This window comes from Tamandua tetradactyla, chromosome X (genome assembly GCF_023851605.1).
Source record: "Tamandua tetradactyla isolate mTamTet1 chromosome X, mTamTet1.pri, whole genome shotgun sequence".
Taxonomy (NCBI): Eukaryota; Metazoa; Chordata; class Mammalia; order Pilosa; family Myrmecophagidae; genus Tamandua; species Tamandua tetradactyla.
In genome coordinates, this window is record NC_135353.1 from 1,649,593 (window position 1) to 1,668,738 (window position 19,146).

The 19,146-nt window shown below is 44.6% G+C and overlaps 2 protein-coding genes and 2 non-coding genes across 6 annotated transcripts in view; 1 reads left to right on the forward strand and 3 right to left on the reverse strand.

The window, feature by feature from the left end:
• The window catches only part of MPP1 (MAGUK p55 scaffold protein 1), a 59,579-nt gene extending 57,878 nt beyond the window's left edge, over positions 1–1,701 (forward strand). For both annotated transcript variants that reach the window (XM_077145582.1, XM_077145583.1), the window contains exons 11-12: positions 80–154; positions 1,073–1,701. In XM_077145582.1, the coding sequence (XP_077001697.1) occupies positions 80–154; positions 1,073–1,249 (252 nt within the window). In that variant the 3' untranslated portion in view covers positions 1,250–1,701. The remainder of the gene's footprint in view (positions 1–79; positions 155–1,072) is intronic.
• An 837-nt stretch (positions 1,702–2,538) lies between these two features.
• DKC1 (dyskerin pseudouridine synthase 1) lies at positions 2,539–14,603 on the reverse strand. 2 transcript variants are annotated; one of them, XM_077145581.1, is made up of 15 exons: positions 14,483–14,603; positions 13,729–13,790; positions 13,169–13,255; positions 11,715–11,806; positions 11,083–11,267; positions 10,553–10,617; positions 10,050–10,176; positions 9,686–9,816; positions 9,122–9,265; positions 7,011–7,131; positions 6,342–6,460; positions 5,459–5,562; positions 4,950–5,028; positions 3,682–3,819; positions 2,539–3,284 (listed from the first exon to the last, which is right to left on the reverse strand). In XM_077145581.1, the coding sequence occupies exons 1-15, from the start codon at positions 14,496–14,498 to the stop codon at positions 3,219–3,221; spliced, it is 1,536 nt and encodes a 511-aa protein (XP_077001696.1). In that variant the 5' UTR covers positions 14,499–14,603; the 3' UTR covers positions 2,539–3,218. The 2 variants fall into 2 exon arrangements, with proteins under 2 accessions (XP_077001696.1, XP_077001695.1); XM_077145580.1 differs by having other exon boundaries at positions 13,729–13,793.
• On the reverse strand, positions 5,099–5,226 carry LOC143672364 (small nucleolar RNA SNORA56). Its single transcript, XR_013169818.1, has one exon. It is a non-coding gene; the product is annotated as a small nucleolar RNA SNORA56 (small nucleolar RNA).
• Positions 9,456–9,588, reverse strand: LOC143672359 (small nucleolar RNA SNORA36 family). Its single transcript, XR_013169813.1, has one exon. It is a non-coding gene; the product is annotated as a small nucleolar RNA SNORA36 family (small nucleolar RNA).
• Positions 14,604–19,146: the final 4,543 nt, after the last annotated feature.

The window sequence follows — 19,146 nt, forward strand, 5'->3', positions numbered from 1 at the left end:
TATTAAAAGGAACTTATTATGATAGTTAACTACATGTTTTCTCCTTTCTTTTCTTCCTTCCTCCCCCTTCCTTTTCCAGACCCTGAAGATCATTCGGACGGCAGAACTTTCACCTTTCATTGTGTTCATTGCACCTACTGACCAGGGCACTCAGGTAGGAAGGAGGGCATTGTGAGGAGGCTGTCTCTCTGTCCCCAGACTGCCCAGAGTGCTGGTTGGGGTTCAGCTACAACTTAAAACCAAATTCCCAATGAACCGATCTAGTCCAGGCAGCCTCCTGGCCTCCTGGCCACTGCTGTCCTTCCTCCAAGGTCAAGAGGCTAAAGGACACATATGTTTTGTTCATTTGGCAGACATTTATGAAACCACTAGCTGAGCCAGTGCTCTTGCTAGGTGATGGGGGACAAAATAAATGAGTCACTGTTCTGGAGGTACTCAGTGTCCAGCGGCACAGATAGACAATTAAGCAAACCTTGACAGTGGTGTGGAGGGCTCAGACGGGGCAAGCAGAGGGAGTTGAGGTGCAGAACTGGCAAGGGAGAAGAGAGAGAGTGCAGGTCTGTGGCAGGTGTCGTTCTGGGTCTTTAGAGGAGCACAGCACTAGGGTTAACTGACATGACTTTGAAAATCCCATTTAGGGTGGTACCACCTTCAAGCACACACTGCTCTCTACTGCCTCTCTGGACATTCTTCAACCTGGGTTGATAGGTTGGTGACAGCAAATGGTGCCTTTTTCAAACCTGTCACTGACTTCTGGTCTGGAGGTGCTGTCCCTGGCACACAAATCCCTGGGCACACTGGATGCTGAATGTAGAGTTGTAGGCATCCCATCAACTGTGGCTCCATCTTGGTTCCATTCCTTACTGTATCCTTAGATCCTCTTTCTTCAGTGTAACAGGGCCAATAGCACTGCTTACCTACATAGGTGGTTGTGAAGGTTCAGAAAAGGCCATAAAATATCAGGGATATTTGTGGCTTCAAAAATTATTTCAAGCACTAGAGCAGGCAGTTCTCCCACTCACCAGGGTGGCCCCAGGAGCCTGATTTGACCTGTGGTGCTTTCTCTTGGCAGACTGAAGCCCTGCAGCAGCTGCAGAAGGACTCTGAGGCTATCCGCAACCAGTATGCACACTACTTTGACCTCTCACTGGTCAATAATGGCGTTGATGAAACCCTCAAGAAATTGCAAGAAGCCTTTGACCAGGCGTGCAGTTCCCCACAGTGGGTGCCCGTCTCCTGGGTTTACTAAGCTTGCAGAGTGGTACATCCCTGATCAGTGCACAGTCACGCCCCTCTCCTGCATCTGGGACTCATTTCCCTTGCTGTAAGGCAAACAGGGTTGCTCTAAGTAGTTTATGTTGGCTTCCAGCTCTCTGCAACTACCTTAATCTTCTTCAGGCTCCTGAAAGACTGGCATTAATTTTCTTGACAGATGTGATTGGCGTGGACTTCAAAAGAATCTCTTGGGAAACTGGGAGTCAAAGATTATGTACAAGGTGGGGGAAAGCAATGAGCCTCATCACTTTAAAGCCTGTGCTCCTTCACTTTCAATTATACTGGGCATTTATTTCATTTGTCCTTTTACTTTGGAGAAAGCATTTTTAACTGCAACTTTCTAAAATGCCAAAATGTAACGGCTGTGCAATAGGATGATGCCTGCCATAGGGAAACCCACAAAAGCAATAAAAAATATTAAATGCTGATGCGCTCATATCTCTTCCCACTTCCTCCTGAGCCACAAGCCTCTGAAAGTTTTCATTTAAGCTCTCTGAGCTGCCTGGCCTGGCCATTGCTGTCCTTTCTCCAAGATCAAGAAGCTAAAGGGCACATTTGCTCTCTCCTGGGTTAAATCTCTCAAGCCACAACAGAATCCTGGAATCAGAATAAAGCAACCTATGTGGGATGTCTCTGTTAGGAGGGGCATAAATCTGTTTCACTATACAAGTATGTATACACATGTACCACCATATGTATAAATACTTCAGGAACCAAGAAAGCTACATAAAAGGGCAGTCCAATTTGTTTCATGGGGAGATTGTGCTTTAGTTTTAGAACATGACTTTATCCTAGACGGAGCCTTACATTCTGCCATCACCACCTAGAACTGAAGTTTGAGCCCACAATTGCCTGCAGGTGCCTGAAGGTCTACATGTTTCTCAAAGCTTTTTTAAGCACTCCTCAAGATGCACACACACACCCTCCTACGAGGTCAGACAGCCCTTCCTTTGCCAAAACACATAACATTTGTCTCTAAATTAATCTGAGGTCACCAAATTTGTGTAGATTCCCCTTCCGTTATTTAGTTAGTGTTTTAATATTCCAGAGTATTTGATCTCATGTCACATGCTGATGGGTCCCTCAAATTAAAGTCGTAAGATACAGAATCAGAATATGAAACCAAACATCAAGGAAAAGCATCACATTTCAAACAGGACATAAATGGCCCTAGGTTTTTTAATTTAAAAAGCTTGTAATTTATTTTTTGCTCTGCTGGTTTGAGATTGCCAACAATTAGAAAACCCAACAGGAATACTTACAAAACTTAAGTAAACTTTAATAAGTAAAAATTACAACAGTCTTCTTCTTTAAGACAGCTAGTTCATCCTTTAAAAGTAAACAAGGGTTAAAACAAGGGGGACATCAGAATGCTTTTACTTCTGTTGCAAAATGCAAGTAGCCAGGTAGATTTAGGTGCATAAATGCTGTGTGCAAAATTTTAAGCACACAAAGGACTACTAGGCCAGAGAAGTCCACTGTCATCATATGACAATGAAGAAAATATTTTTGTTCAATTATACTTTTCTTTCACTTAATGAGGACTTGATCATTTCTCTGAGCCAACCTAATTATTACAAACTTTTAAAAAACTGGTTGGGGGGGAGCAAACTAAAGAGGACAACAATGTTGTTAAAATGGTAACTAGAAAACAGCTGTGATTATTGGGCAATACTGGGTCTGAATATGAGGCTTCCCAACAATCAGTGCAATCGGTGGGGCCAAATCTGCCTCATTAATCGCCCATATCCTTAAAACAGGACAAGACGGGATGATGACACCAGATAATATCAACAGCTCAGGTGGCAAATGAATTGTACTGTACCTCTCCACCCTTGCCTGGGCCTATGTTCCATTCCCTCAACAACAAAAGGAACGAGGCTTTCTCAATACGGCTTTAATTTCTCCTCCTAGCTGGAAAAAAATGCTTAAAACAGTCTTCACTACTCAGAAACCACTTCTACCACTTTTGTTTTCTTCTTCTTCTTCTTTTTGGTGGTGTCATTACCCTAAGGAAAAAAAGAGAAAGCTCACACCATCCATTAACAAGTAATTTTGATGCTCACAAAATGAAATCTGTCAAGTTCCACAGTCAAGTAAAAGTAAGCCTTTTTACTATGCTCATTCTATTTTGGGGGATCAGCAACTCCTCTGTGCTGTTAGTTTATACTGTCAGGTGTCTATTTTCATCTCATGGGGGTGGGGGAGGGGAAATGTACACAGAGGGCACTGCCAAGAGGCAATGGCAGCACACACACCTCCAGCCAAAGTGCCAGGTACCCTGCTTCATGCCCACACACCAGCATCTCCTAAGTAACAAAGCAGTTACCTTCTTTGTTAATTCTTTCCCTATCCTAGGATTAAGCAAGCTCAGAATACCCTGAATGTGGAAGTCAATATACGTACCACATCTCCCGGCTCACCCCCACTCTCTACAGCAGCTTTGGCCTTTTTGTCCTTTTTATTCTTCTTCTTTTCCTTCTTGCTCAATTGTGGAACAGCTGGAGAGACATCATCACTCTCACTCTCACTTTCTCGCTTACGCTAAAGTGAAGACAATTGACCAGAAATTAAGATCTTAGACAGTAAGTCAAAAGTGGGGAAGTCCCCAGAAAAGATCATAACTAAATCCAACAGGAAGAGTTTCGCGATCACTGTGACAGTGCTTTATTTTTAGTTCACAAAGGACTTGAAAGGCTTCTGATTCAGTAAGCTGCAAAAAGCCATGTGGCACAATAGGTACACTAAAACAGCAGCACCAGGCTCTGGTACTCAAAGACCCTGAGCAAGCTCATTCTTTCATGGTTTTACTTTACTTGTGGAGAAAAAAAGGGGGTAGGGGTGGAGGGGAGGTAAACTGAGTATTCCAGCTTTAAGTCCCATAAATCTTCAACAAGGGCAGGCAGGCAGGCCACGAGAAATTAAAGAACCTACCACTCCCTGCCCCAAGAGCCTGTCTGGGCCACTTCTAACCCTCCACACAGGGTTTCTGAGTGTGGACATATTCTGTGCTCCACTGCTAGAGGTCCCCAACCCTGGGAAACATCTAATTTATTCTACTTAAAACACCAGCGCTGGTGCTATTTAGAGACTTTTACCATCCTTTGAAGATTTTACTTCCTGATGAGTTTTATATGGTCCCCAAATGTAAATTACAACATGCTATGATCTCTTATTTTAAGTCATCTGCAGGACCTTAAAACATACCCATGCTACTTACTTGGCCTACAGTGGGGGACATTTATGCCACCCATTTTGTTCCAGTGTTATTGTGTACCTCACTTCCCTTGCCTCAGCTAAGATGCATTAGAGTCTACCCAATCTGCCCAGCAGACCCAATAGGGAACATGAATCCCAACAGCCCAGATAATGACCAAATTCCAGACCCATTACACCTAACGAATGCAGATACTAATCCCCATCAACACAGCCCAGGGTCAGGCAGGGTCTTAAGTGGCCACTTGATGCTGGCTGGGAGCAGCCTCACACATTATCCCCAGCTTACCCCTGGGTAGGATATGTCATCATTTCTCAGTGTGCCTTGACACAGACAAGATGTACCAAGCCAGGATATACTGCTGGACTGCAGAGTCACCAGGATAAGCCAATCATGGGCACATCTCAGAATTATCTCCCGAAGGACATTCTTAAGTGATCACAGCACACCCACTCACCTTTGAGGCTTTTACTGCTTCAGTGACTACTTGTGGGGCTTTTACTGCTTCAGTAGCCACTTCTTTCTTTGCAGAAGCACTGGAGGAGAGGTAACAATAAGTCAAATTCACTGAATGAAGGTAATGTGTCTGCATCCTCAATTAGTGGGTATTATCTGGTAAGTCTAAAGCCACCATCAAGTACTGACGCTGGACAGAAAAACTCACCACTTAATGTTGCAGACTGACTCCCTCTAGAGTCCCATGAGCCAGACTAGAAAGGGATAACTGTCTGCTAGGCAGGCTTGAATCTCTAACCAACCGAGACCAAGAGAACCCCTGCTGTTGCTATCCTACGGGGTCACAAGGTCTCACAGAGTCCAGCAGTTTCACAGAAACTGAGTAAGGAAAATAGGCTGCTGCATTTGTTCAATGTCCAACTGCAAGTGATATGGGCTTGCATTTACTAAGTTTCCACCAAACAAAATCTCCACCCTCCACCCACAGCTTGTAATCTACTGTCCCCTCACCTGTAGTCAACATATTCCTGCACCCAAGCAGTAGGTGTGCTGTCTGTGGGCTTGCCATGCTTATCCAGAAGGCCTTGCTTGATCATCATCTTCTTCTGACTTGCCTTGATGGAAAGAACAATGTCAAAACAGAACACAGGCAAGTATTAACGAGTGCACATGCCTTCAAAAGACTACACAAAAGTTCACAATGTTCCTTCCATGCACGTTCTCCAAACGGAGAACATTCAGAACTCACCCACTATCTCCCAACATGAGCAAGCGTTAGATAACTCATCTAAGGTCACAGCTTATTTTATTAGGGAGAATCAGAACCAGGATTTGTGGTGTTCAAACTCAGCCCCAGCATTTTCTATTAAACTAACCAACAGTTAACCTTAAACTATTAACATTCTCCAAAGAAATTTCACCTACCATTTTCTACAGTGTCACTGTGTCCCCGTCTAGTCAACTTGCTCTTTGGCCACAGGGCCTCTGCACATGCTGCTCCAAATCCCTGGAACTCCTTCCCACTACACCGTATCAACATCTAACCCACCCTCCACATTGGCATGGCTCAAGAGAAGAACATTACCCCTGACACCTCCCCCTCATCAAAACCCTCATCGTAGGTTCTCAGGCACCAAGCACCTCTCTACTCCTTGCCAGCTTCTAATTTGGCTGAAAGTCCACATTCCATTGTGTGATTATTTGAGTAACAGCCACCTACTTCCCCCATTAGACTGCAATCTCTAAGGTCCCAGAGGGGAACCTGTTTCCACTCACCACTGACTCCCCAAAGCCCAGTGTGACAAATGGTGCTGTGGCTACACCAAAAGCTGCTCTTAAGTATTCAACAATGCAAAACAAAATACAACAGAGCACGCTACCTAATTCCACTTACTTTTGGACCCAAACCCCACTTCCGAGGGTAAGTGTCCCTCTCCATGATCACTCTCTTGATCTTCGCTACTATACCATGGTCACAGGTGGAGATTACTGCTGTGGTCATTAATGCAATAGCTGTAGAGGTTGGAAAGAGACAAAAGAATCATTTCAAGTGGAAAGACCCAATATTTGCTCTAAAACCATTTAAAACTTTGAGCTCTGCTGCCTTAAGTGGGGTTTCCTTAACTCAGTATATTTGTATACACAGCAAAACCACATGCTTGGAGAAAATCCTACATTATGGGAAGAAAGCCTTTGAAATGTTAAACTCATCAAGATAAATAAAAAGTCTCAGTACCAATCATACTAATTAAAAAAATGAATGCTTCCTAGGCCCTCAGGAGACATCTTAATGAATAAATTAGAACTATATTTCTTTTAATGGGCCCAACTTGCACCAAAAATAAAGCATGTCAACAGGATCTATTCTCTCAGGCCTGCAAGAAGGCAAGACAGCCACAGACAATTGGTTCCCTTCTCACCAATGGCAGCCAGTGGGGGGAAGAGATCATCAAAACTAAGCACTCTAAAGAAATACATATCAGGACTGTAACTCAGAACAAGTACAAGGAATGGTAGGCATATCCCCTTCAGGCCCACTCAAGAACTGTCTCCAGCCCCTTACCCATACAGATGGCCTCCCCTTTGGTGCTGATGACTACGATCTCCTGATTGACTTCAATGCCATCTTCATATCGAAGAACACCCGGAAGCATGATCTTAGCTCCGTAGCAGATTGCATTCACCTGCAGAGATGAGCGCTGGCAACGTTAGTTCTGTCACCAATTTATTCAAACATTAATGACTAAGGACCTATCAAGACACGCCATGTATTAACAACAGACCATGGTTCTCAAAGTGGAATCCCCAAACTAGTAGCATCAGCAGCCCCTGGGAACATGTTAAGAAATTCGAATTCCTGGCCCCTACCTGAGATCCAGTGAATAAGAAATTCAAGACAGCAGGGCCCAGCCACTTAGTTTTAGCAAGTCCTCCTCCAGGGGCTGCTGATGTCAATGACCTCCATCCTTCCCCCATGTCAGAACAAATGAAGACAACAGGGGGAGGAAGTCTGAAGGTTTCCTGCTCCTTCACCTGTGAAATGGGGTTACCAGTAACTATTGCTCACTGAACAGAATACTATGAAGGGACTGAGAATAACAACCACCTACTATGTGCCTAGGCACCGCTCTAAGCCCTTTACATACATTAATTCAAAAAAAATAGAAAGAGGACTTGACTTTTTTTAGCTACTTCTCATGTTCTAAAGTACTTTTGTTGCTAAATAATAATTTCTTCATTAACATTCTTCAATAAATAATGCTGTCAAGGTTTTAAAATTATACATGCTTTCTGTAGAGGTATTTTCACTTTAAACAAAAATCCCAGCCCTGGTTTTCCTTAATTGCACCTCTCTATTCCCCACAAGAACTAGGAGACCTGTTAGATTTACTGGGAGACCTGGTTAATAGTAGACCCCAACAGTAATTACAAGCAAGATTAACAAGGCCTGTTGAACTAATCATACAGAAGTTTTCACATACAATTTATAGAGCAGGGTACGAGTTCAGTCAGCTATACCTGTCTGACACTAAGAAGACTTGCAGTCAAAGGCACCTAATGCATTCAATGTCTTGTGTCTACTCTCTCTCTAGGGGCTAATTTGGCAGGTGAATTCACTGCCCTTCCCCCCTATGTGAGACATGACTCCCAGAGGTGTAAATCTCCCTGGCAACATGGAACAGAATTCTCTGAGATGAGCCACGACTTGGCATCGTGGGAATGAGAAAGCCTTCTTGACCAAAAGGGGGAAGAGAGAAATGAGACAAAATAAAATCTCTGTGTCTGACAGATTTTAAACATTCGAGAGGTTATCCTGGAGGTTATTCTCATGCATTAACACAGATATCCGTTTTTAGTTTATGGGGTATTAGAGTGGCTAGAGGGAAGTACCTGAAACCAATGAACTGTGTTCCAGTAGCTTTGATTCTGTGTAACTACGTAGCTTTTACGTGATTATGAAAACCCTGTGTCTGATGCTCCCTTATATCCAGGATATGGACAGAGAGTAAAAAAGAAATAAGGATAAATAAACAAACAATGGAGGGGAGGACAAGGGAGGAAAAAATTAGGTAACTCGAAATACTGGTGGTCAATGAGAGGGAGGAGTAAAGGGTATAGGTTGTATGAATCTTTTCTTTTTATTTCTTTTCCTGGAGTGATACAAATAGTCTAAAAATGATCATGGTGACTGTGCTAGTTTGAAAGGATTATGCACCCTAGAAAAGCCATGTTTTAATCCTGATCCATCTTTCTTCTAACCCTTATTCAGCACTGTGGTTTGGGGACTTGATTAGATTCTCTCCACGGAAATGTGTCTCCTCCATGGTGGGCATTAACCTCTGATTAGAGGCTAGTTGTGACTCCACCCATTCCAGGTGGATCCTGATAAGTTTACTGGAATCCTTTAAAAGAGAAAGCATTCTGGAGAAGGAGACACAGTCACCAGAGCCAGGAGAACCACTGGTGCCTTAGAGTGCACGTTTCTATAGCCTTGCCTTAATTTTGACATTTTCACACCCTCAGAACCATAAACTGGCAACTTAGTAAATCCCCCTTTTTAAAAGCCATTCCCTTTCTTGTATATCACATTCCGGCAGCTAGCAAACCAGAAAACAAATGAAAACATAAACACTTTACTTTTGTCCAGAGATGGACTCTCAATCTAGTACCTACCGCGCTGTCTTTCATAACCAGCCGTTTATGAGATGTCAGCAGCTTTTCCAAAGGGTAAATAACTCGCCGCAGGTAGCTCTCATCCTTGTGATTATCATATAGCCATTGAGCATCAAGCACATCATGCATAGTCACCATGTGGTCCTGAAAAGCAGCCATATATATGAAAATAATTTAATGTCATCTTATCTCATAGCCAACTGAACCCAAAACTTCAAAAACAGAATAAATATAACTTGTCTTGTCCAAGCTCATTAGTCTTCAGTAGTTACTTAAGAAAATCATCTCTCTTTTGGAGATCTTTACTCGTGGATATATTAAATCTAAGCACGCAGTTTGTAGGCCAGGATATAAATGAATAGAACAGTACTTTTCTATCCAACCACTTACCCTAGCCCATTTCAATCTCCCAAAGTTTAATTAACAGAACAGGGAAAGTGCCCTGAACTGAACTCAACACTTTGGAAATTGCCCTGTTCAGAATGTTAAGCAAGTAAAGTTTACTGAAGGGCTGAAAGATAGATTACAATCAGCTCTAAAACTTGTAGCAGCATAAAAGCATACCTTTTCACTCATAACTCCAGAACGAACCCTCCGAAGTTCCTGCATCTGACCTCCAACTCCCAATAACAAACCAAGGTGCACACACAGCGTCCGAATATAGGTGCCAGCCTCACAACTTACCCAAAAGATTCCTAAAACACACACACACAAAAGAAAGTACATATTATTTCATTAAATCACTAGTTGAGAAACCCAAAGTTATTCGCCATCTGAGCCATCGAGTTCAGAGACAACAGACACAGGATACAACTACACAATAAGCTAATAACATCTACTTTTAAAAACAGAATATAATTCTCAAGAATGCATTCCTACTCACTTGTGGTCTATGTTGATTTGGTTCATCACAAACCTAATGACCTACCTAATCTTCTTTCAGGATCGTACTCTATCATTTTGCTCTCATAGATGGTCCGGACTCGGAGCTGCCTCTTTACTGCGGCAATAAGTGGGGGTCGCTGGAAGAGGGCACCTGTCAGAGTTTCTAGGGCCTGAAAATGAACACAAAACTAAATAAAGATTCTCATCACACAAACTTTCAATTAAGACCAAAGAGGGTATTTTCAGAGTTTGAGGACACAATTAAAACACAAAAGGTTTCTTTCAATCATTTAGGATCTAAAATGCCTTTTCCATTTCTGCTTCCTTATTTCTAATATACAGGGATAATTCAGTGCTGATCGAAAACCCCCTCCTCAGAAAGGACATAGCCAGAAAATTCCTCTGCCACCTGCAGCCACCCACACAGGCTGGTTAGGGCAGCTCATTGAAAAAGGTGTAAGAAACCTATGTGAAAAAGAGGCCAAATGTTCATGGGCTTGAAAGACCCAAATGGCCAAAGGGTGCCCTCCCTAGCAATGCACTTACCCTAGAAAGTTGGGTCCCCCCTTCAATAGCATTGTGCAGCCGGACAATTCCAACATACTCTTTGCCTGAAAAATGACAGAAGAGTAGTCAGGTGTGGCCACTAAGTTTTCTGTATTTATATATTCTCAAGCCATTTCCATTTTGTGCTGCTAGAAAAGCAGGCAATTTGACCTCATGTTCCTATTTTTTAACTAAAAAATGATTAAATAAAGGCACTTTAGACAGAAGCAGCAGCATGGAGAAAGAGGCTAGAATAAGGCAAAAGGTACTCTCAGAAAGACCTTCTAGAGTTCTGACTTAATGCCAGGAATGTATCTCCCCAGCTTGATGTACATGTGTAGTACCTGGAACTCCAAGAAAGGGCAGACCCATGCAGATCTGGCAAAGAACAGAATGTACACAGAAACCAATAGAACATTTTGCTTTAGGAATATTTTTTCTTAATGAAGAAATAATTCCCAAGAGCCAAAATGAAGCCAGAAAGGGAAACGTAGTAAAGTACTCACCACCTCCCTCCCTCTTGCACATACCTGCACTCTGTTGTGATTTTACCAAGCGAGTGGCTCGTTCTATGCACACAATTAGACAGCCAGTCACCTTGGGATCCAAAGTACCACTGTGTCCTGTCTTCTCAACCCGAAGTATTCGTCGGATCCAGGCTACCACCTCATGGGAAGAGGGGTTGGAGGGTTTGTCGAGGTTAATGAAACCTGTCCTAGAATGGGGAATTAAAAATATATATATATATATCTTATAACAAAACAAAACTTTTTTTTATTAATTAAAAAAAGAAATAACAAAACAATTAGAAATCATTCCATTCTACATGTACAATCAGTAATTCTTAATATCATCACATAGTTGCATATTCATCATTTCTTAGTACATTTGCATCGATTTAGAAAAAGAAATAAAAAGACAACAGAATAAGAATTAAAATGATAATAGAAAGAAAAAGAAAAAAAAAAACCTATACCTCACATGCAGCTTCATTCAGTACAAAACAAAACTTTTGAAGGATAAAATAGAAATCATCACAGGTACACTATATATTAAGGGGAATGCCATTCAAAGGTACAACTACCTACTTAAAGAACTGATATAAAAATAACATTTCTAAAGGAACAAGAGTTCGAACAGTGCTTGCCCCAGATACAGATACCTGATATAGTCCGCAATCTCCCTCTTCAGAGGATTTGAACCAGAAGGAAGAGGTGTATAGTGTGTTGTCCTTACATTCAGCTTATCAAAATTCTAGAAAGCAACAATACAACACAAAATAAACTTCATGGTTCTATAGTTCTTGTTTTGGAACCATTAACACGTATAAAACGGAAAGTCAGCACCAGCAAGCAACCACGATATAACCCTCAAAGTTCATAACTTGAATTTTTGTTCTTTGTTTTTCATCATCTGCCATGGCAGACTGTTAAGCCTTCTTAAATACAGGAAAAATGACCCACGTTAGTAAGAACAAGGTAGAGCTGATAACTCAAAATTTAATATATTGCTCTAGAAAGTGGTCAGTACTCCGTGGGTACAGAACATAGACTGGGCAAACTTATGGATAAAATACAGAGGAACTTTGACCTTCTTGGGAGGTGGGTAGGAATAACCAAATTTAGGATTATTGGCAATAATGTTTCCAGTAATAACCATCCTGTCCCTGCTTCAGATGCTCTTACCTCTGCTCTTCACAGATCACCCTAGCTGAACTACCTGACTCCAATCCAAGCCCATCTTTCACATTATCCAATTTGGTTTCATCATGGTACTTATCACAAATAGAATTATTTCTTGTGTAACTCCCACACCCTCAATTTTAAGTTCCCCAATAGAGGACTGTGCCTATCACCTTCACCAACATATTCTCAGGGGGCCTACAAAAGAGAAGCAGATGTTGTCTAAATAGCAGAAACATCTAGCCAAGCAGAAATTGACTGAACTACCCTATTTAAAACTAATTAATAGACAATACTTTCTACAGGACACACTAGTTGCCAGGCACTGGAGATAAACATATTTCATGCATTACCTCCTGTAATCCTCAGCAAATCTTCCTAAAATAATTATTGTGAGCAGAAGAGATTAAATGACTAGTCCAAGGTCACACAGCCTGACTGACTCATTGCTCTTGTGCTCTTAAATACAAGAGTAATGTTATTCAAAGTGTGGTCCACAAAGTGTTGTAGGTCCTTAAGATGGATTAAGTAGAGAAAGTTACAGGTAAGTATTTAGAAACTGTGATAGGAGTTTAACATTGCTGTGATATTTTAATTATATTCTAGAAGAGTACTCAGTATACTGGAAATTCAAAAAAAAAATCTGGTCCATTATCTTAGATACCTGGAGGAGCACTGCCTTAAACTAAATCGTTTTGCATTCCCTAGAAGTCAAAGAGTAAGCATTTTTGCTTTCAAGAAATGAAACGCAGTGGAGAAGACTGATGGTACAGAAAGTGGTACAGACAGGGGCTCAAGGACACGCAATGGCCACATGGAGAAGATAAAAGTATGTATGAGATCACGGGAAGTAGCCAAGTGTTGGTTTCGTAACATACTTATACCTTTATTTTGCTGTGTAACAAAGCCCATATGCCTGATCTTGACCACGTACCTTCAACAGCAGGGGCCACTGAGATGTGTCCAACTGAGCCACTTTGGATTCAGGTTTGATAAGAAATTCTTCTACGTGTTGAATTTCCTTTGACAGAACAGAAACACACACTGTTACATCTCTCACCTGATCTTTAGAAATTCCATTACTAGTACAGAAGTATACGCCTTTTAAATAGAAAGCAAGGCATTCTATACTTCTTCACTGGGGCCTCCAAGGGAGAAAGAAAGAGAAGAAGCAGAAACTCCGAAAAAGAAATGAAGTATCACTAAGATAGGTCCAAATGTTTAAAGAAAACAGGAGATGAAGGGTGTGTGGGTGGAGTTGGGAAGAAAGAGTGATAGGGAGATAATCTGGTATAGCCAACTGCAGTTAGTAAACCAGCATGAAACTTAGGGTGGCTAAGGGGGGGGGGGGCATTCTCATTTTCAGTCCCTTGGGATTTCTATGCAAAGAGCATCCAATTCTGGCCCATCTCTTAGATATTTGAAAAACAGTTCTTGAGTTTGTTAGTTAAGTAAAATTTTAGTTTAACCAAAATAACACATATTCCTACTCACAGCTACATCTTCTGGTGCTGACTTTCGGTCCTTCTTCTTCTTATGCTTCTTTGGCAAAATAACTACTAAAAAAGATACACGAGATTTGGAAGTTTCCCCCGAAAATAAAGACATCCAAGTTTAAAACGAAAAAGTGGAAATCGGGGCAGGCGAATACAGATTTTCCATCTAAGAGTAGTGCTGAGGACAAAAGCTATACCATGGTACTCCGCATGGGTTGGTAACTAGCTGGCGGCTGTCGCACGTGTTGGGGCCCCTTCCGGGTCACCACGTGGCCATGGCGGGGCTTAAAAATCGCAGAGGAGCGCTCGCTGTCCCGAAACTTCCAAAGCGTCCATTGGGCTAGCCCTGCCAGCTTGTAGTCTCGGGGACTTTCTTGCACCTGGGAGCTGGCCTCGCGCCCAAAGCCCTCCGGCCCCTTTCTTCCCCACCCGTCCACCCCCCTCCAGCCCGCATCCCGCGGCGCCCGAACCTGGGTGCGGCCAGCACATCTTCTGTTTGCAACCAAGTGCCCTAAGGAGGTCTTCCCGTTAGCGGGGGGCCCGGGCCCCGCAGGGTCACGTCACCGAAAGGGCCTCTAGGTCCTGCGCTCTCCCCGCAGGTGAAGCAACGTGCGGAGCGGGAGGCGAGGCCCGCAAGAGGCCCGGGAGTGGGTCCCCGGCAGTGAGTCACCGACGCCGCTCCCCCGGCTCTCCGAGTCCGCAGAGTTCCCTCTGACCCCGGAGACCCCGGCCCGGCCGTCCGCAGCCCTTACCTTCGGCGTCCGCCATGTTTCCCCGCACAACGTGCGCGCCGCCCGGGCTATCGCGGAGGTAACGACCGCCGAGTCCCGCCGACCGGGTCTCGTCAGTCCGCGCCGACAGGGCCCACCCACCCGCGCGCCGTCCCTTACGTGCAGCGCCGAGGGGCGGGGCGGGGCCCTGGACGCGTGCAGACCGCCTGAGCGGTCCCATTGGCCAATTCGGCCCCTGCGGGCGGCGCGTGCGCGCGGGCGCCTCGGGCCTCGCCCCTCCTTCCACGGCCCGGGCCGGGGGGCGCTTAGGGAGGCGCGCCCGGGGCGGCCCGGAGCCTGTGGGCTCGACCTCTGCGCCCCCCTCGCTCGGTCCAGCCCGCGCGGCCGCCCCTGGGCTGTGTGCGAGACGCTCTGTCAATATTACCTCACCGCTTCCTCGGGCCCACAGCCCCCGTTACAAAATAAGGAAATAAGCAGAGAGGCGGTGAGGCCCCCGCGCCTCACTTGACCGTCGGCCCCGAGCGGCGCTGAAGAGAATGCGAGCCGCGTGGGGGCCCGGGAACAGAAACAAGTGACAGTCATTTTAATAATGCGTCGCACTTAACCCAGTGTATCCGGAATATTACCACTTCAGCGTGTAGTCGGTGCGAAACATTAGAATAAGGTATTTTACATCCTTTATTTTCTTCCCCCGTATCAAGTCTTCGAATCCCTTACGGCACCCCCTTAATTCGGACCAGGCCCGTAGCGGGTGGTCTCGGTGTACTGCGAGGGGTGCTGTGTCAAAGCCACAAGCTGCTAAACTCAGCTGTCCACCTATCCTGCCCGCACCCTAGCACCCTGCTGCGGAAGCTACAAGTCCCGTCGCGCAGACAGTCTCAGGCGGCAGCCCAGCCCTCAGCGCTACCTGGCGCTCCTGCTGACGCCGCACTCTCCCATGAGGCGCTCCTCACCTGTTCCTCCAACCGCCAACACACCTGGCACTCAACTGATGATGACCTGGCTCTATTAAGAACGAAAGCAATCACAAGAGGATCTCCACGCAGGCTTTTCTACCATATCTATCTAACAACCCACCCACCAGTTACCAAAGATATTTTGCCTTTCCTCCCTTATCCCTGAATGAATGAAACACCCATGCCCTTAACTCAGGCCAGCCCCTCCATTTCACCCAGATCCCAAGCCCTTTTGCTTACTCAGTACATTGCTCCAGCAATTCCCCTTTCTGTTTCCCGTATCATCAACTTCTGCCTCTCTACCAAAGTGGGGTTACATTACCTGGGGAGGTGACCTCGCTCCCCCCACCCCACCCCCAGCCAAGCTGTCGAAAGTTTACAGTATTAGGAGGAGTCTGTGGAGGGGATGTAGTTTGGAGTTGCTGGAGAGTCTAGCGATTAGGATGAAAAGGTGAGAGGTTATGCTGTAAGAACACAATCCTAGAGAATGATCTCTTAGTTAGAGCCTGTTCAAAAATGTACCTCCACCCTCCCGCCCTGCGGGCATGAGTTAAAGATTGCTGCCATCACAGGGGCCTGTGGTTCAGAGATCGCAAGTTCAAGATAATATTGCATTCCACCAAGTGGAGAGCAGGTGAACTGCCAGAGGCACTAAGTCCTCAGCAGGGAACTTATAGGGGTTAAGGCAGGGCCCACATGGACCCGGCCAGAAATGCAATGGAGCTCTTGTCCTTGTCCTTGTCCGGATGGTTATCTGCCTGCTAGAGGGGTTGATCTTATCCAATAATCAACATTTCCATTCTCACTCAGCAGCTTCAGAGCTGCCTCTTCTGTGACTTACACACTCTGGAGCTGCAGGAAGGGGGTTTCCCAACTCATGGGCCCCTGGACTAAGGGTGTAATCTACCCATGCAGGTGGGTAGTTAGTGGTGGTGAAGCCCTTCCATCTCTGGTTCACCTGGCTTCATTTTAGGAGCTTGGGGGACAAGTTACAAGCAGGGACACCTACAGGTCCTTTTTTTCCCTCAGTTCTTCACAGCCTTCACTTCCACTGCTGTCGCTAGGGAGCACCTTGCCTCAACTGCTTGTCATGGGAACACAGGTTCAGGGCCTAAGAGAAACTTTCAGCAAATGATCCCTTTATTACTTGCACAGAATAAAGAGTCCAGAAAGGGTGAATAGTCTCCTTGTTTTCACAGCACAAAGAGTCTATGAGCAGGGGAAGAAGTCCCCTCACAGCCAGTCCCCTCTGGGTGGCCAAAAGCTGTTCCAGGTAGGTGTTGACAGATGGCTGTCCCACATGCCCCACTTCATGCCAGAGAAGAGAGACCCACTTGTACTGTTTGAATGTGGGTTTTATTCACCTCAGGAGGAGGGGGCTTGCCACTGAGAATTCCTATTCTGACGGGCATCTGGAGCTGCTGGTTCCCAGTTTCTGGGTGTTAAGTCTGACTAGGTTCTAGAATGTCACACAGTGAAAAAGGAAGTGGAGGGAGCAGAAGCCCATAGGTACAATGGCTACTTAAAGTGTGTTCCTGACTTTCCCAGAGAGGGAGGTGAGGATAGGTGAGGCTGGGGCTGAGGTCACTTAACAGGTATCAGTGACTTCCCTAACAACCCCCTGCAGATGGAGATGGCTGCTTCCAGCAACATTTTACATGTCCATTGGTCCCTTTGGACACTTGCTTCCCTTGGCTTCCAGGACATCCTACTCTCTTGGTTCCCCTTTGACCTCACTGGCCACTCCATCTCAAGCACCTTCCCTGACTCCTCCTTGTCACCCCAAGCGTTTAATGTCAGAGTGCACCAAGGCTTATTCCTTGGCCCTTTCCTTTAGCTGTACCTTGCTGTGTTGGTGATCTCATCGAGGCCCATGTCTTTAAATGGCAATGACTCACCAAATCAGATCCCCAGCCCAGACCTCTTCCCTAATCTCCAAACGTGTCTATTTGGCCTCTTGTTCAATATCTTCATCTGGATATCTAAAAGGCACCTCAAACATGAAGTGTCCGTAACTGGGCTCCTGATACTCTACCCAAACCTAGTTCTCCTCTGGGTTTCTTCATCTCAGTAAGTAGTAGCTCCATTCTTGCAGTTGCACAGACAAAATAGTGTCAGAGTCATCCTCCATTCCTCTCTTTGTTGCACACTCCTCATTCAGTCTGTTAGCAAGCCCAGAATCAGACCGCTTTTCACCACCCTCGCTGCTGTCACTAAGGCCCCTGCTGACATTGTGGCTCTCTGAGATTTTTCCAGTGGCCTCCTGACAGGTCCCCCCATTTCTGCCTTTCCAACCTACTGTGTCTTCTCAATGCAGCAGCCCAAAAGAGTCAATAAACTTAAGTCATATTCTTCCTCTGCTCAAAGCTCCACATTTCACCAAGAGTAAAAGTCAAAGTCCCAATAATAGCTGACAGAATGTGCCCCCAGTTCTCTTTCTGAATTCAGGTCTGGCTACTCGTACCCCCACGTTGGTCTTTTGGCTGTTCATGTCTATTCCAGGCACACTCCCCACTTTCTGGGCTTTTGTACCTGCTCTTCTTTCTGCCTTGCATGCCCTGCCACCAGATATTCACATTCCTCTAACCCCCACCCCACCCCAATATCTAAAGACCTATGACTACAATTCATCTCTACATTCACTAAGGGAACAATTACAAAGACAAATGTAGTAGGAGTAAGCCTGCATATCAAAAGAGTAGTAGAATACTAATATGTAACAGGAAATATCTAGACAATATTAATGCAATTGTAATTTGAAAGTGTTTGACCCACCAGGAAAAAATGGAATTTTATAGGAGGGTCAGGATCTACAGTGGAGGTTTATGTAGAGGTGATGCCTAGACCAAGAAGCCTGCAAGGGAATTATCCCAGACATTTCACAGCGATGGATAGGTTTAAGTGATGACAAACAATTAGTACCTGATTTGTTAGTAACATGCTGTAGGCTAGTAGATTCCCAGTCCAGATTATTAATAGGATTCTGATTGTCTTTTCACCACATCTGGCCAGACAACCAAAACAAAAGTCCTACACTTCTCTGAGAATTATCACATGGGAGGCTTTACTTACAGTACTAAGTCCAGAGTCAGTTAGAAATGTTTCATTTGCAAGTGAAAGAAACTGACTCTTGCTGTCTTAACGGTATATGTATATATGCGGGGGAGGGTTGGAGAGAATGAGAATGAGCATGTGAATGGATGAGTGAACATTGAAGGTTAGCCTCAAAATTGCTTATGGCTCATCACTTACTCCTTTCTTCCACACCACTGTTTTAGTTTGCTAGGCTACTCAAAGCAGATGCCATGAGATGGATTGATTTAATTAACAGGAATTTATTAGCTCACAGCTTGAGATGAAGAAAATGTACAAATCAAGGCATGATCAAAGCAATGCTTTCTTCCCAAACACTGGCTGCCAGCAATCCTTGGCTCCTCTGCCACATGACAAGGGACAGGGCGGCATCTGCTGGTCTCTCCCTTCTCTTCAGGGTTTCATTACTTTCAGCTTCCTGTTTCTATATCATTCCATTTATAAAGGACTCCAATAAGAGGATTAAGATCCATCCTGAATGAGGTGGGTCACACCTAACTAAAGTAGCCTGATCAAAGGATCCTACGTACAATGGGTTCAACCAGAGAAATAGATTAGATTTAAGAACATCTCTTTCTGGGGTACATACAGCTTCAAAGCACATAACCACCAAACAAAGATATATCATTATATGAG

Excerpts from the sequence above, each read along its gene's own strand:
- DKC1 (XM_077145580.1), bottom strand. Across the intron at positions 3,820-4,949 it reads AAGCAGTAAAAGCCTCAAAG|CGTAAGCGAGAAAGTGAGAG; the intron begins GTGAGTGGGTGT and ends TCTTCACTTTAG. Across the intron at positions 3,285-3,681 it reads GGGGTGAGCCGGGAGATGTG|GGTAATGACACCACCAAAAA; the intron begins GTACGTATATTG and ends TTTTTTCCTTAG.